The 17004-nt window shown below is 31.1% G+C and overlaps 1 protein-coding gene across 1 annotated transcript; it reads right to left on the reverse strand.

Moving 5' to 3' along the window:
• Positions 1 to 1194: 1194 nt before the first annotated feature.
• LOC127107154 (uncharacterized protein At3g27210) lies at positions 1195 to 4367 on the reverse strand. Its single transcript, XM_051044434.1, has 3 exons — positions 3887 to 4367; positions 2059 to 2139; positions 1195 to 1788 (listed from the first exon to the last, which is right to left on the reverse strand). Exons 1-3 carry the CDS (start codon positions 4026 to 4028, stop codon positions 1400 to 1402), a joined length of 612 nt encoding a protein of 203 aa, XP_050900391.1. The 5' UTR covers positions 4029 to 4367; the 3' UTR covers positions 1195 to 1399.
• Positions 4368 to 17004: the final 12637 nt, after the last annotated feature.

The following is a 17004-nucleotide window of genomic DNA, read 5'->3' on the forward strand; positions in this document are numbered from 1 at the left end:
AACAAACATAGAAAGGTGACAACTACCAACTTGTTCAACTTCCGCCAGGGCCCCTCTGAATCCCTCAGAGAATATATAGCGCAATTCAATGAAGAAACTATAAAAGTATCTCATCCAAATCAGGAAATGTTCGTGGGAGCCTTTCAAAATGTCCTCAACCATCACTTGATGATGAAATGTAATGTTAGATTTATGTTAACGAATATCTATGTAATGTTACATATTTTATGTATGTCATAACAATGATTGATGATAATTTATGTTATTCTTCTCATTCCTGTATTTGTTTCTAGTTTGAGAAAACATATAAGATTACGGAGATATCTTTTGTAACAACTACAAAACTAAAGTTTCAGATTTGTTCACCTTCGTTTTGGCTTGAGTTTGAGTTTTGTTGGAGGTGTGAAATTTTTTGGTGCGTCCGAAAGTACAGTTCTGAATTTTAGGGGTATTATTGATTTGTCACCAAAGTGTGTAAGCATCTCTAAAAGTGCATTGAGCAACCCCCTAACTTTTATTGGATTCTAGAGGGAACCAATTCATGGTATGATCAAACCAAATGAGTTATGAAAGGGTCATTATAGGAATCGTACGGGCTAGTCGCCCGATTGAAGCTTGAGTCGCACGACTCAAAGCATGTCTATTGCTAGTTTCATCTCTCCAATACATGATACATGAAGGGTTTTTGAAAGGACCAGTTGATCAATCTTACAAAGGACCGCTCCTCCAATCCAGGAGGAAGAACTATCTCCCCCTATTTCTACATATTCATTGAAAAGTTGAGGAAAGATTGTTTCGTTTTCATGATCCGACCCATAGTTATGCCTACAAATATTCTAGTTTTTAGGATTAGGAGATCATTCACGAATTTCAGAAATAACGAATATAAATTTTCTTGTTATCTGATACCATAACAATTGATATTGAATTCATCAAATGAAAAGGCGTAATCCAACGATGCGAAAGATTTTATCGTATATCATTTAATCCTTTTTGAATATATTATTAACAATAAATCATGATAGCCAATTGGCAAATAATCATTAATTAGTAATTGGCCAACAATTAACAGAATGGCGCACCTAACTCCATATACATCAAATTCCCATTTCAAAAAATAAAATAGAATATATTCATCAAGTTCATGCAAGTATTTTGTATACTTTTTAAAAAAAAGATGGAGTAATCCCTTGATTATGAAACAAAAATCTCATTGCTTATTAACGTAAAACATCCCTTCCCTTTATGTGTTACATGCTTCCAAATTCATATAGCTATATAGCTCTTTACAAGGACATGATAAAGATGTACATTATCATCATATTCATTTCAATCATTGAAAGCTTTACCTTCCAATTTCCAACATGTTTATAAATACAAAGATAGATTACACTAGAAATCAAGCTTTTCCATTTGCTGCTATATCAAGACTAGCTTTCCTTCTCCTCTCACTAAAGCTACCCAAGCGTGGAAGGCAACATTGCACAGGCTTAACTGATTCATTTTCATCATTCATGGTTCTTTCAATGCTACCTGAGATATAAGGAGTACTTTGTGCAGATTTAGTAAGATCACGTACAATTATTGGTTTAACTTGTTTCTCTTCATTGCTGAAAGTTTTTCCTACTTCTTCATTTCGCACTTCCCTCACACTTTCTCTAAAAAGTTCTAACAAATTCTTTTTCTTTGGAGATGGTTCAGGAGCTATATGAAGAGAAGGGTTTTTGTTGATGGCAGGGGTCCCAAATGAGTGGTGCACTGGAGTGGTTCCCCGAGAAGGGGTGAAATCTGGATAGAAACAGAGAAATTCATATGTTGATTACAAGGAGAAGAGTCATGAAAAACAGACTTCGATCCTCTCGAGGTCCTCCAATTGATCCATCCACTCAAATCTCAATTGCTGGACTAATCTAATAGTTCGAGACCTCTCTCGGCTTTTAAATTAATACAACGACTGAGGTTTGGTTGGAGCAACAAGAGAGGCTAGAGAGGATCAATCTCCCTACTCACTGTGAAGGATACTACGAAAAGAAAAAAAGTACTAGAAGGCCTCCTTACCACCATTGACACTATAGAAATCGTCTTCACAATCTGAGTCTAACCATCCTTTGGAATCAAAAAACGCTTCATCTTTGCTACCTGTATCATAAAGTTCAAAAGACTAAGAAAAACCGAAAACTGACACATGAAGCATAAACACAAACATTGGATACGACAATGACACCAAAAATAATTTAATAAAGCAGAATGATTGATTTTAACTATATACGTCAGCGCCGTATTGTGACGGACACCAAACATGCCTTCAATCTAAAGTGTCACTACTTGTTATTAATTCTCTTTACTTACCATGTGACTTGATTTTCCATCACAACACATGAATACTTTGTTAAAACAAACATTTGAACCAACATTTATTGCAGAAACATTAGAGGAGTCTATTTTCTGTTATGGTGTGTTAGAATGTCCTAATAACAAGAAATAGAAACATCCTATAGTAAAGAGTTTGTTTCACCTAATTTCTAGTACTGAAAGCTATACAACTATTCCTTAGTAATTACTCTCACGTGATAATCCTGATGTGTTGTGATCCATAAGTTAAAGTAGACTGCAAATATGAATAATTCTAGGTGAGAAATGAAAGTTTTTATTCAAAGCTAGGATTGAGCCATCACAGAGTGGTATTAAGCTACTGGTCCCAAAGCTCCAATAGGGGAGGGACCATATTCAAAAAAGCCTTCAACATATGAAACTCAAAATCACAGATATCATGAAAAACATAACCATGGTGCATGATATTCTACTATCTGTGTCCTAAACACAAAGTTATAAATACTTTAGTCTCTTAAATATTTGGCCGGTGATTCGATTTCTGACTTGTGCATACGGAAAAATATACATTGAAAGAGACTAACGCTTTAAAATTGACTTCAATTACCTAGGAGATTAGTATCCGCAGTTGCATGCATAGAATAACTCAATTTAAATGTAAAATTTATAGAAACAACTGGAAAAAAAAGTCATGCCCCACTAAAAGTAGTCAAAACAATCCCAAATTCAACAAACTAACAATCAATAAGTGTTAATATTATCTACCCTAATAAATTGATATTGACCATACTATCCCTTAAACTTCTACCAACAACAACCACATATATCATGAATTACATTCAAAGGTAGGCCAACAACCACATAAACCTCTCTATTTGAATTTTGACCAAATCCAGTTGCAGATTTTGTCCTTTGGATAAAAATGAAAAACACATATTCTGAGTTGTACATAAAACACTGTTTTGGTATCTCTATACCTTTCAATTTTTACCAGCTTGACCATATTATCATACAAATCCTTTGAAAATAATATCCTACCCCCACATAAGAACAAATAAAGATAAATAAATATTCCATATTAAAATTCATATTTGGCTTCATATTTACTTATGAAAAAGCATCAAGAAGCTCAAGAGACAACCACCAACCACAGCATATATTTGCAAAAAGGTAGTTGCTTTTGATATCAGTGGAAATTGACTGTGATATGAAAAAACCAGAATCATTTTTCTACCAACAATTAGTTAAGGAAATAACAATATCATATGCTAGTAAATCAATCAAACAAGTAACAAAGATTAAAAACACCAAAAACATAGAAATAAACAAGAAAAAGAAAACCTCAAGCATGAAGTGAAGACTAATAAAAGATAAACAAATCATAAGAGAGACCCGACAAGACATAAGATCACTGGTCAGTGGAAGACCCTCAGAAAAGTGGTAAGACTCAGTTCTGATGAAAATATATTAATCAAAATAGTATCTTTATATGATTATGATGCATGATGATTATGAAAAAGCTGTAAATCAGGGAAGAAACCCAGAAGGACCCTACCATTGAAGGTGTTGGAAGAAACATGATCGATCATAAAGTTATCATTTTTGGGTTTATCTTTGATGGGTGATGGGAGAATCACAAGCTTATCAACAGTTGTAGAACAAAGCGAGTTTCTTTGGACAGAAGAACAAGAACCCATATCACAAAATCACTTTTTTTTAATATGACTGCAATTCAAAGTTCTCAAGTAGCTTGAAGCATATAAAAAGAGTTCATATGATGGATGGTATTGAAGAAAAGGGAGAGTGGAGTGAAAGTGAAAGAGGAAGAGAGGTGAAGAATGAGCAAGAAGAAGAAGAAGGTGTTATTGGCGTTATGAGAAAGGTGTGGCAAAAGAAATGCGTTAGTTAGAAAGAAAAGGAAAAAGGCCAATGGGAGTGAAAGGAAGAACAGAGAAAGGAAGAGGTGATTGGACTTGAAAGGAAAGCGAAATGGATAGATTCTAAGTATAAGACAAACTTTCATTCATCTCTCTATTATTTCATTCTAGAAATATTTTAGGTTAATTTTGATGAACCATTATAATAGGATAAATTAACATTAATTTTTTTTTATAATAATTTCGAACTAGCATTCAATGCAGGGATGTAAGGGGTGTTCGCGGTGCGGTTTGAGCGGTTTTGACGATAAAAATCATCCAAACCGCAAGAGAAAAAAGCATGTGGTTCGGTTTGGTTCGATTGACTTTTAGAAATAAAACCAAACCAAACCAAACCAAATGAATGCGGTTTGGATTGGTTCGGTTGGTTCGGTTTTTTATAATATTTTTATTTAGCCATACATAGACCTGTAGAGAACAACATAACTTTGTGTTTAGTCATTCATACATTAGTAAATAACATCAAAACTCATCATATTTAGACAAAAACTTCTCATTCAATATACAAAAAATTAGATTAGAAAAAAATGGAATAAAAAACATATATAAAACAGTAGCACAAAATAATATAAAAACCATTATAATAAAACATAAAAAACATATGAGAAGAGATATTAGAGAAGATGAAAAAAAAATATAAGAGATGCAAGATTGAGAAGAAATGTGCGATAAAAATGTAATTGAAAGATAAAATAATAATATAAAATATGAAAAAGAAAGAACATAAGAGATGACATATTAGAGTAGAAAAGGTGAAATATACATGGCAAAGAAGACGAGAAGAATGTGCGGTACTACTAGGAGAGATTTAAGAAGGTTGAAGTTGAAACCCTAAGTGTGAGTAAGAGAAAATTGTTTGTAATTGTAAGGTTAAGGCATACTAGATTTGAGTTTTGGATTGGATGTGGGATAAGTGAAGTTTAGATGGTAACATAATGCGGTTTGGTTTGGTTTAGTTCGGTTTGCAAAATACAAATCGCAAAACCAAACCAAACCGTGCGGTTTTATTAAAAAACGACCCAAACGCATCCGAACCAAATGCGGTTTTTTGCGGTTTCGATTTGGTTTGGTTTGGTTTGCGGTTTTCTATTGGGTTGGTTTGGTTTTGAACACCTCTAAGGGACGGAGTCAGAGATTTTGAACTGTGGGGATAATATATTAATATATTTATTTATCTCTAAAAAATATTTAATAATATTTTATTTTTTTTACAAAATTTATCAAAAAATAAAATAAATATATATATTTTATATATATATATATATATATATATATATATATATATATTATATATATAATATATATATATATATATATATATATATAATATATATATATATATATATTATGATTAGTTGTATGATTTTTTTATGAGATCATAATATTAATATAAAATCCTATAAATCAATTTTTTTTAAAGGTGGAGGGGAAAACTATTTTGAAATTATAAAAAAAAACACAATTCGACTATATTTTAGTCTAACATATTTTAATTTAATTATTGATATTGAAAATAAAAACTCACATTAATTTCGAACAATATCCTAAAAAAATATTTATATACTTTATGATTTTCACCTAATTTTAATAATATATAACAATAATATTATTTCAATTGATTTAAAATATATAATTTAATTAAATATATTGTTTTGATTTATTATATATATATATATATATATATATATATATATATATATATATATATATTAAAGTTTTGTTTTTTTTAAAACATAGTGGGGCATATGCCCCCATAGTGATATATGTCCCTCCGTCCCTGCTTCAATGTATTAGAGTTGGATTATAAATCAAATAATTTACTCATTTGCATTTAATATAATTTAAAATATGAAAAATGAAATGAAATCAAATATAAATAAAATTGAAGAATAAAATTAAATATTAAAATAAAGTAGTTGTAATATTAATGTTAATTTATGTTTTAAAAATTAAATGTAATTCTTGATTTATAATATACCTTCTTTTTTTTGTGTGTGTGTTTTTCAAGCTCTAATTCTAGGGGGATATTTATAAGCATTACGATGCCTAACTCAATGATGATCGAAAGTGTGAGATATTTAGGATAGTTGCACCTCTGACTAATGTGCAATTCCTTTTTTATATTGGAACTTTAGGGACTTAGAACCATATGTTTGCTATAGTTGTTTAGGGGGATAGGTGTTAGACGGTTCCTGCAAGTATGGTCGGTCAATCGTCTACTCTCTAACTGTTTTAATTAGGTGTCTTTCTAAATTAGATTCATCTTAAATTCTACGTACTAGAACCTTATTTGTACATAATTACTCTAAGGAACTGACATCAGCGGCCTAACGTCAGTAATCGTTGATTGAATAATTTAAAGGCCCTTGAGACTTTATTAGTTTTGCTTATATGTACTATTAATTAGGCATGGATCATTTCATGGTCCTTAAAATCGTCTTAGTCATTCATGAGTGTGATCTTTCAGAGGACCTCACGAGGTTCATTAGATGAATTTGACGGTCTTTATTAGGTGGACACCTTAATGAATTAGATCGAAGTGTACTGGATCTTGGCCCAGACTGAAACAATAGTCCTCTAAGTCGGGACGATGAAGGCAGGTCGTGGTTTATTCTTGTGTCCTTATATGGAACTCCTATCTCGAGGTTGCATGTATGTGGGTGTCTTATCTCACTTTGCGCGAAGCTTTCTCTAAGTACGAATGTGCTTTCATTTCCTTAGTCTCCCTTAATGGATAATATAAAGGGTTCATATGCCATCATACAATGACTTTTTACATTTAAAGCTTTTTGTTGGATAAAATCTTGTTTTTTAGGGATCACCATCCTTTGCTCCTTCGTGTTTTCTTCTCATAAGGAGATGTCTTCATAGGTTGATGGGCATTTGTAATGTTTTTCTTCAAAATCAATGCGTGATGATTATGGTATATGGAATGCCTGTGTGATGAGTGAAAGCATAAAAAATGTTTCTTTGGCAACGCCACGTGGCTATTGGCCATTGGTTTCTTATTGTCATTGGGTTCTAAGGCCTCGTTTGATCTCTTATAAAGTGGACATCTATTTCAATGTCTTTAGACCTAGCATGCATACTAAAATTTCTATCTCATTATGTATTCTGATAGAATCTAATTTGATATTGAATAAGTGTAAAAACTTTTATATCACAACTAATTATAACTAACTAGAATATAACTCGTGCTTGATCTATAATATATTAATGTCATTATATATGAAATTTTAAATTTATCAAAATTTTAGATTTTTTTTATTGAGTAATTTTTAAATAGCTATATTTGAATAATTATTATATGTAGTTTTATAAACACATATTTGAAAAAAAGTTGAATTTTAAGAGTAATATAGATAATCAATTGATTATTTTGATAGTTTTTTTTTCTAATGAATTTATTTGAATATCTACTATATGAGTTTATTAAGACATTTGAGAATAACTTAAATTTTAAGGAGTAATAAAAAAGATTGATGTAATTGTAAATAATATAAGAATTATACTAAATTTTATCAATTAATTGGTATCATTAATGATTTTAATGATTGAATAATAGATAATAGAACAATTTCATGGTTAAATTTATAATTTAGTTTAATTTATTTTTATTTAAAGAGAATAATTGATTGATTGGCCTTTACAAAGCAATAATAATTGTACTAAAATATAATAAAAAAAACACTTTCAAATTTTTTAATATTACATTAATTGTTGAGTTAGAAATTGGAATTGTAGATAATTATTATCAATAATAAGTAAGAAATATAATTACAAAATTTCTAATAGTCATTAATTATAGGTTGAGGATTTAGATTGATAGATAATTAGTAAATAGTGAAAAATTGAGATTCAATTTGATTTTTTTTAAATATGATACTAACTACAAAATTAAAATTTTGATTGGTAGATAATGGTAAAATTGAGCTTCCGTTTATTTAGAGTCACGAATAATTAAAATAGTGAGAAATTAATTTTAATTTTTTAATAAGTCATTAATGATTGAATATAAATGTAAAATCATAGATTATTATTGGCCACAATTAGAAAGAAATAAAAAATAAAACTTCATAACAATTGAAATAAAAATTAAATATTATCTATATGCACTAATTATAGTATTGTTAGAAATAAAAGTTAAATATTATCTATATGCACTAATATTATTTATATCTGAACGAAAACATATGTATTGTATTTTCTAGAATTGTGATGTTTCAAATGATTGTAAGAGACATGTATTTCAATTTTCGTTCTAAGATTGTTGTTTGTAGGAATTGGGGCCGATTGAACTCTCACTCAAATTGCAAAACCTGCAAAATAATAATTAAAAATTATGTTACACAATATAAATATGAGTATGAAATGAATTTAAACATGATAAAAATAATATTTATGAAAAGAATTTGAATATGACCAAAATAAAAAAAATTTAACTTATAAAAAAAATATGGACAGAAAATTGATTTGAATAGATGTAAAACAAAAAGATGAAACCTTCCAAGAGCTTTTGGATTAGATAAAGATAGATTTTTTTTAATCGGTGTTAAATAGTTTAGCCATTCATCTTATTTTTTATCTGATTATGCATCAAGTTTTAAACAAATTGACTGTTTAAGAATAATAAAATAATGTTATTGGAGAAAATCAAACATCACCTATATCTTAATTGAATTTATAACTGAAGCAAAATCTATTAAATTTAATTTATATCCGTGTGACTGAACTTATAATTTAAAATTTCATTACATGTTTCATAAAACTTTTCCTTTTCTAAATATTAATTTTTATAATAATTAAAAGAGTATAACTAAAGACTTGTAACTAATATTTATACCAAAAATAAATTGTAACTAATATGCAATATAATAATGATAATATTAAAAACAAAAAACAAAAAATTAAATAGGTTAGTAATTACTAATAAAACACAATTTTCAACAAAATAAATAAAATAAGAATAAAATTATCAATTACTTTGTATAAAATTAGTATTGTTTGAAGATTTTAAGAATAAAATAATATAATAATATTAAAAATAATTAATTAATTAATTATATCAAAATCTCTCTTTTAAATATTCTCTCTTTTATTTTATGAATTCAAACTCTCTAATTTATTTACTAATTAGCCAATATTATAATATATATATATATATATATATATATATATATATATATATATATATATATATATATATATATATATTAAAATTGTATTTATATTTTTTTTATATTTTCGACTATAGATAAATAATTATAATTTTTATAAATAATATTATTTTTAATATTGATATCTAGATATTATATTATTATTTATTATTTATATTAATATTATTGTTAATAGGGGTGATTGTTTTGGTACTTTAAGAGTCAAAAAATAAATGCTGATAAATAATAGTATTTTGATTAATAGTTTAATAGAAGATGTACACATAAATCAATAGGATTATGTGGATTGTTTTTGAAGAAGACTGTGTTAAGTGTTGCAATATAGTTTGAATAGTTGGATTTAATATATATAAATAGATTGTATTTAAGTAATTAGAGTAAAATTAAGATATTTTGAATATGTGATGGTTATCATTTATTTAACGTATGAAAAATCTTTACATCCATTGTGAATATATCAAGTCCAAAATTTGATGCTAGTTGTTTGTTCTAGAGTGAAGATTTATCATGAAGGGAATAATGCGTGAAGGGAATAATGCAATGTGCTGAATGTTTGCATTATTTCTTAGGAAAAAGTTATGTCAAAGATAGGACAATGCGTGTGATGTGGTGTGGGGTGTCTCATGACTCATAAATTCATGAATATTATATATGATGTGTGTAGTTATTAGAGATACATGACGCTGTATAGTAGTGTATTGTATGCAGATACTTCGAAAGTGGCCCCACAGTCACATGAAAATGGATTGTTGGCATGGACGGAGCCAGAACTTTCATTAACCTGAGTCAAATACATTTTAATTAAATTGTTATATGATTAACTTATTTTTGATGTTACTAAACATATATATTTTTATGTTTGTGACAGATATTTATTTAATCTTTTATATCTTATATTTTTATATATTTGATTCTTCATAAAATTATTATTGAAAAATTATTTTATTTGTAATCATTTTCTTAAATAAAATAAAAAATAATTTTTAAATAAATATATTATTAAAACAAAATAGTTTTAGTAATTTTTTTGTTTAATTTTTTTTAATTTAATAAAAAAATAATTTAAATTATACCTGAAACAAAGATTAAATATTAAATATTCTTAAACAAATGATATAAAAATATTATAATTAAACCCAAAATCAAATGGGGCAGCAGCCCCCTTGGTGATTGTTGGTTATGAATTTGGAATCTAAATTAAGTACTCTACTTTTGATAATAGCTCTCTAATATATATATTTTGTTTACAAAGCTAACACATTTTCGAAATTCATGGAGAGATTAATGAAGTTGTGATTCCTCTATGAAGGAGAAAGTATGGAATGATATTCAGCTTCACAAGATTCAGGAAAGTGGAAAATGAAAGAAATCTAGCAATCAAACACCATAACATCTTCTTAGGCAACAAGAAAATTCATGCAAGCATCTCTAGATTTCAAAGGAGCAACAAAGGATCACATGCAGAAGTAGAAAGAAGGGAGAAGATTGGATAAGCCCATGGTTTGTGAAAATGAGAGAATGGAGAGAATGAAACGTGGAAAATGAAATAATGACTTGGAAGGGATGCTATGGAATTCTATGACATGCGTGGTCACTATGATTTTTTGAATTCATCTCATCTCTCTCTCTCTATGATAGATCACAAGTTTAAAATTTGAATCAAAATTGATTTTGAAAAACTTTAATTGTGATCTACGTTGAAGAAACATATTAGCCACACAATTAATTTATTTTAATCTAATATAAAATTAATTAAAAAAGTACCAAAATAACTTTTTAATTCATTTGTAAGATTTTTTTTAATAAATAAAAATTGATTAAAATAAAAGAATTAAAAATATTCGCGCAACACAATGGTTATCATCTAGTTATTATATAATTTAAATGTATTTTAGTAAGATTTTTTTATACTTTTTTTTTGTATTTAAGATTTAATCTCTATTGTAACCTTTATATAAAAAGCTTTTCTCATTCCATTATAGCCCTAAGTTAAAGGGTGTTTCTTTTTTCACTTAATATTTCTATATGTTCACCAATGTTAATGTAACACCCCATATAATATTATCTAGAAACGTATTACTCATTAAAAATTTAATATTGAAACAAAATCATCTAAATGACATCCAAAAATGTTCTACATTAAGGTACATAAGATATAATACATTAGATGTCCTAACTAAACTAAATAGAGAACACAACGAAAAACATTCATCAAACGCCAAAACCTTCAACCTTTAGGTCTTCTAGCAAATCTTCTAGCTTCTATAACATACTAGAAAACAACATGATTGGGGTGAAATTACTAAATATCAGTGAATATCCATATCTTATGAGTTCACTCATTTCTATAGGTTTTCTATACAACACGGTGATTACATTGTTGGTGTAAGCCCTAGAGGTCAATACTTTTTGGTACTTGTATCGAATTATTTAAAGACATTTTCTTTATTATGGTTGATTAATAAAGTCCCTAGAATAGATAGTCCGTTTAATGTATTAAGTGTGACTTAATCATGAGAACACATTAAACATAAGGACACTATTCTTAAAGTATCCGTAGTCGAGCTTTAATGTGAAGTGGGATAACATTAAAGCATTAAGACTATTATGTTTGTAGACTGATGATCACATCTCATGGATCATGGATAAAGAGTTATCAAGTCTTAAACATAGGTATGAATATTAGGAGTAATATTTATACCGGATTGACCCGCTATGAGAATACTATATAGAAAGTTATGCAAAGTGTCATAAGTTATTCTCATGGTGATAATAGTGTATACCACTCTTCGACCTGAAACCACTATGGATCCTAGATGTAGAGTCGAGTGCTTTATTGCTGATCCAACATTGTCCATAACTGGATAACCATAAAGACAGTTGATGGGTACTCCATGAAGCATGCTGAGGGACATGAGTGTCCTAGATGGAATTTGCCAATCCTGCGTAACAGGGTAAATGTCTATGGGCCCAATATTGAACTGGACAAGGGTGACACGGTCTATACCTTGTGTTCAATATAGACATAAGGGCAAAGGGGTAATTATACACATAATTATTATCACAGGAGGTTTTGTCAGATCACATGACATTTTCGTGACTTGGGTAGCAGTGATGTGTTGCTAGATACCGCTCACTGTTTATTATGTTAAATGCGTGATTTAATATAATTGCCAACGTCGCGAAAACCTATAGGGTCACACACAAAGGACGGATTGATGAGAGATAGAATAATTAAGGAACATCGTAAGGTACGGTGTACTTAAGCAGAATACGAAATATGGTAAGGTACCAAATACTTAAGTGATTTTGGCATATTATGAGATATAGGCCAAAATGCACTTAAGTGGGCTTTTTGGCTTGAAGCCCACACAAGTGGTTCTATAAATAGAGCTCTTGTGCAGAAGCTTTGTATGGGAATACAACACAACTGAAGAGTTGGAATTTCGTATCTCTCTTTCTCTCACTCAAAGCCTTCATTCACAAACAGCTAGCACTACGATTGAAGGAATCCGTTCGTGTGGACTGAGTAGAGACGTTGTCATCGTTCAACGTTCGTGATCGCCCCGTGGATCTGTATCAAAGGTTTTGATCATTATCAGAGATCTGCACCAAAGGTTTGAATCGCCACAAGAGGTAACGATTCTATCACTGATCATGCCCATTCGTAAGGATCACTAAATGGAGAAATTTTTAAATTCCGCTGCGCCTTGGATGGCAATTCTCCAACAGTGGTATCAGAGCCACTTACGAAACCCTGAATCTGATATCTGTTTTTGTTATGTAATAATATGATTAAAACAGAATGAATCAAAGGTTAAATTGAGATCGATCAAGTTACATATATGTGATATATGTAACCCTGATGCAAAATACATTATATATGATATAATGTTCTTGTTTCGTTCATTCAAAAACCTCGATGATTGTTTTCCTTTGAGCGATCAATGGTCGTTTGCTTCTTGATCCGACATTAGTATGGTGAAGCAACGACGTGTTGATCAATCATACTGAATTAACAATCGAGACGTGTTTGACGGTCTGAAATTGGTGCATTAGGGTTAGTGACGACACAAGGGTTGTGTTGTCAGAGAGTTATGCGATTGGGGTTTGAGCGCACAAGAGTTGTGCTTCCTAAACACTTTTTGGAACAGTGTTAACCGGTTAACGCGTATGGTTAACCGGTTAACGCAAGGCGGAAAACAGTTTTCCAAGACATTTTCAAACAGTGTTAACCGGTTAACGCATTTGGTTAACCGGTTAACGCAAGGCCGAAAACAATTTTTTTTCAGATTTCAAAACAGTGTTAACCGGTTAACGCATATGGTTAACCGGTTAACGCAAGGAAATTTTCGCCCATTCGGCTAACTCAGTGCTTTAAAAGTGTCAAGTGTTGATACGAAAAGCGACATCGATTTTAAATGAATTGTTCATTAAAATGTGATGATCGGTCGTCGAAATTTAATTTGATTTTAATTAATTAAAGGAATTAATTATAATGATAATAAAGTGTTTATTATTGTCTTGTGGTGATCGGTTATGGCCTTAGTTTTCCTTTGTTTTATTTTGGGTTTTTAAAATACGACCTGCGTGTCGTGCCTCTCTCTTAATCTCCCAAATGTAACTTCTTTTCTCATCTCACTCCCTCGTATGTAAAACGAGTTTCTTTCATGTAATGTAATGATATGAAGAAAGCAAAGAAGTCAGTGCCAAAGGAGGACAACCTTGAAGATCTTGCTTGGAGAAGCTTAGATCGTTGTAGGTTAGCTTAGGTTCTCTCATTGGCTTGGGAGAACAATTGCGCTAGGGGCCATAACTGTTTCATTTTTGTTTGTATGTATGTTGATGCATGTGAGAGACGGTTTATATGATAAACAAGCCGGTGAGATCAGAAAATTGCAATTCCCTCAAAACTAAATATTAAGTTTTAAGCTTTCCAAGTTTTAACACTCATCAAGACTAGTATCGAATAATGTAGATTTCGCCTACGCGAGGTGCATGTTCTATATTAGTAAGGTGCGATGGGATAATTGTAATATCCAACTGTTAAAACAATGGGTCAAACTTAACTAAACAAATTATATATATGTTTAGAAGCAAGAGTTGGGAATGATCCATATGATGGATTGGAATAAGGAGTTATTCACCCAACTGAAATTTTCGAGAGTTGTATGAGATACAATTGGAAGGAGTTCCTACCTAAATAACCTAGTTTTGTGTAATCCGCCTACGCGGACTTAGAACGAAGTGAAATATGGATCTCGACCCACTAGAAAATCTTCCAACGGGATTTTCCGAATCAAATGATGAGGGTCGTTTGTTTTGAGTAAAATAGTGGGAGCATATTTAATTAAAGGCCTAATTGAATATGTCAATGATACTTATATTTTCATTAATCCTTATGTAGATTACCATGACAGCAAACACCTCTAACAACATCCTGCGATCAACCCTTGATAAGGAAAAATTGTCTGGGACAAATTTTCTGGATTGGCACCGAAACCTGAGGATTGTCCTCAAACATGATAAAAAGTTGTATGTCTTGGAGACACCTGTTCCTGAAGAGGAACCTCCTAGTTCTGCACCTAAGGCAGAAAGAGATGCTTATAAGAAGCATGTCGATGATGCCAATGAAACTGCTTGTCTCATGCTGGCTACCATGAACTCAGAATTGCAAAAGCAACATGAGAACATGTCAGTGTTCGATATGATCGAACACCTGAAGTTGCTCTATCAAGAGCAAGCAAGGCATGAGAGGTTTGAAGTTTCAAAATCCCTTTTTCAAAGCAAGTTAGCTGAGGGAGCCCCTGTAGGTCCCCATGTACTCAAGATGATTGGGTATGTGGAAAACCTTGAGAGATTGGGTTTTCCCCTCGAAAAGGAACTTGCAACTGATTTGATCTTGCAATCGTTGCCAGATAGTTTCAGTCAATTTGTCCTAAATTTCAATATAATTGATATGGACAAATCTCTTCCTGAACTGCTCGCCATGTTAAGAACTGCCGAGCAGAATCTGAAGTCAAAAGGGAAGTCCATTCTGATGATCGGAAATGGAAAGAGACAGAACAAAAGGCTCACTAAGCAGAGTGATAAGGGGAAGGGCAAGGAAGTTGCCAATCCCAGACCCACTGCTGCTTTGAAGCCTAGTGGAGGCATAGCAAAAGAAGGCACCTGCTTCCATTGCGGTAAGACCGGACACTGGAAGAGGAACTGCCCAAAGTACCTGGAAGATAAGAAGAATGGAGTAGAGACTTCAACTTCAGGTATTTTTGTTATTAATTTATCTACTTCTACATCATGAGTATTAGATACTGAATGCGGTTCTCACATTTGTACAAATGTGCAGGAACTAAAAAGGAGTAGAGATTTGGCAAAAGGTGAAGTCGACCTACGAGTTGGCTATGGAGCAAAGGTTGCTGCTTTAGCCGTAGGAACTTTTGTATTGACTTTACCTAGTGGTTTAATAATTCAGTTAGAGAACTGTTATTATGTACCTGCAATTAGCAGGAATATTATTTCCATTTCTTGTTTGGACAAGTTTGGTTTTCATTTATAATAAAGAACAATTGTTGCTCAATTTATTTGAATGATATATTCTATGCTACTGCACAAATGAACAATGGACTATATGTCCTTGATCTTGAAATGCCTATTAATAACATTAATACAAAAGGGTGAAACCTAACGAGTTAAAACCAACTAGGTAATAATATTAAAACTCTTCGATCAGATCGAAGTGGTGAGTATTTAATCCTAGAGTTTGATGACCATCTGAAAGAGTGTGGGATCCTATCCCAACTTACTCCTCCTGGAACATCCCAATGGAAGGGTGTATCTGAGAGAAGAAATCGAACCCTGTTGGACATGGTCCGATCCATGATGAGTCACACCAATCTTCCAGACTCCTTTTGAGGACATACACCATTAACATCAGCTTACACACTTAACCGTGTTCCATCCAAAAGGTTGAAAAGACACCATATGAGATATGGAGTGGTAAGAGACCACATATGTCTTACATGAAGATTTGGGGTTGCGAAGTTTATGTGAAACGACAAATTTCAACTAAGCTTGAGCCCAAATCTGACAAATGCTTAATTGTGGGATATCCTAAAGAAACAAGAGGATATTATTTCTACAATCCTTCTGAGGGCAAAGTGTTTGTCGCTCGAACTTGAGTTTTCCTAGAAAGGGATTTTATTTCCAAAGGGATCAGTGGGAGGAAAGTAGAACTTGAAGAAATTCAAGAATCACAAAGTATCGATACACCTATGGAGGAATTAGAGCAGGAAACACAAGTAGTTGTGTAAGAGCAACCTGCTCAAATAGAACAAGACCAGCGTAGGTCAGGCAGGATACGTCACCTACCTGAGATATATGGATATCTGATCAAGGTGATGTATTACTCATGGATCAAGATGAGCCTGTGACCTACTCATGGAATCTTCGTTTTGATGAAACAGTAAAACTGTATGGATTCATCAAGAACGAAGATGAGACTTGTGTCTACAAGAAGGTTAGTGGGAGCATGATCGTATTCCTGATATTATATGTAGATG

The sequence above is a fragment of the Lathyrus oleraceus genome, chromosome 7 (genome assembly GCF_024323335.1).
Source record: "Lathyrus oleraceus cultivar Zhongwan6 chromosome 7, CAAS_Psat_ZW6_1.0, whole genome shotgun sequence".
NCBI classification, from domain to species: Eukaryota; Viridiplantae; Streptophyta; class Magnoliopsida; order Fabales; family Fabaceae; genus Lathyrus; species Lathyrus oleraceus.

Coding starts and splice junctions, on each gene's coding strand:
- LOC127107154 (XM_051044434.1), bottom strand. CDS start 4,028: ATGGGTTCTTGTTCTTCTGTCCAAAGAAACTCGCTTTGTTCTACAACT. Junction 2,140..3,886: donor TTCTTCCAACACCTTCAATG/GTAGGGTCCTTC, acceptor TTTATGATACAG/GTAGCAAAGATGAAGCGTTT. Junction 1,789..2,058: donor TTTCTATAGTGTCAATGGTG/GTAAGGAGGCCT, acceptor GTTTCTATCCAG/ATTTCACCCCTTCTCGGGGA.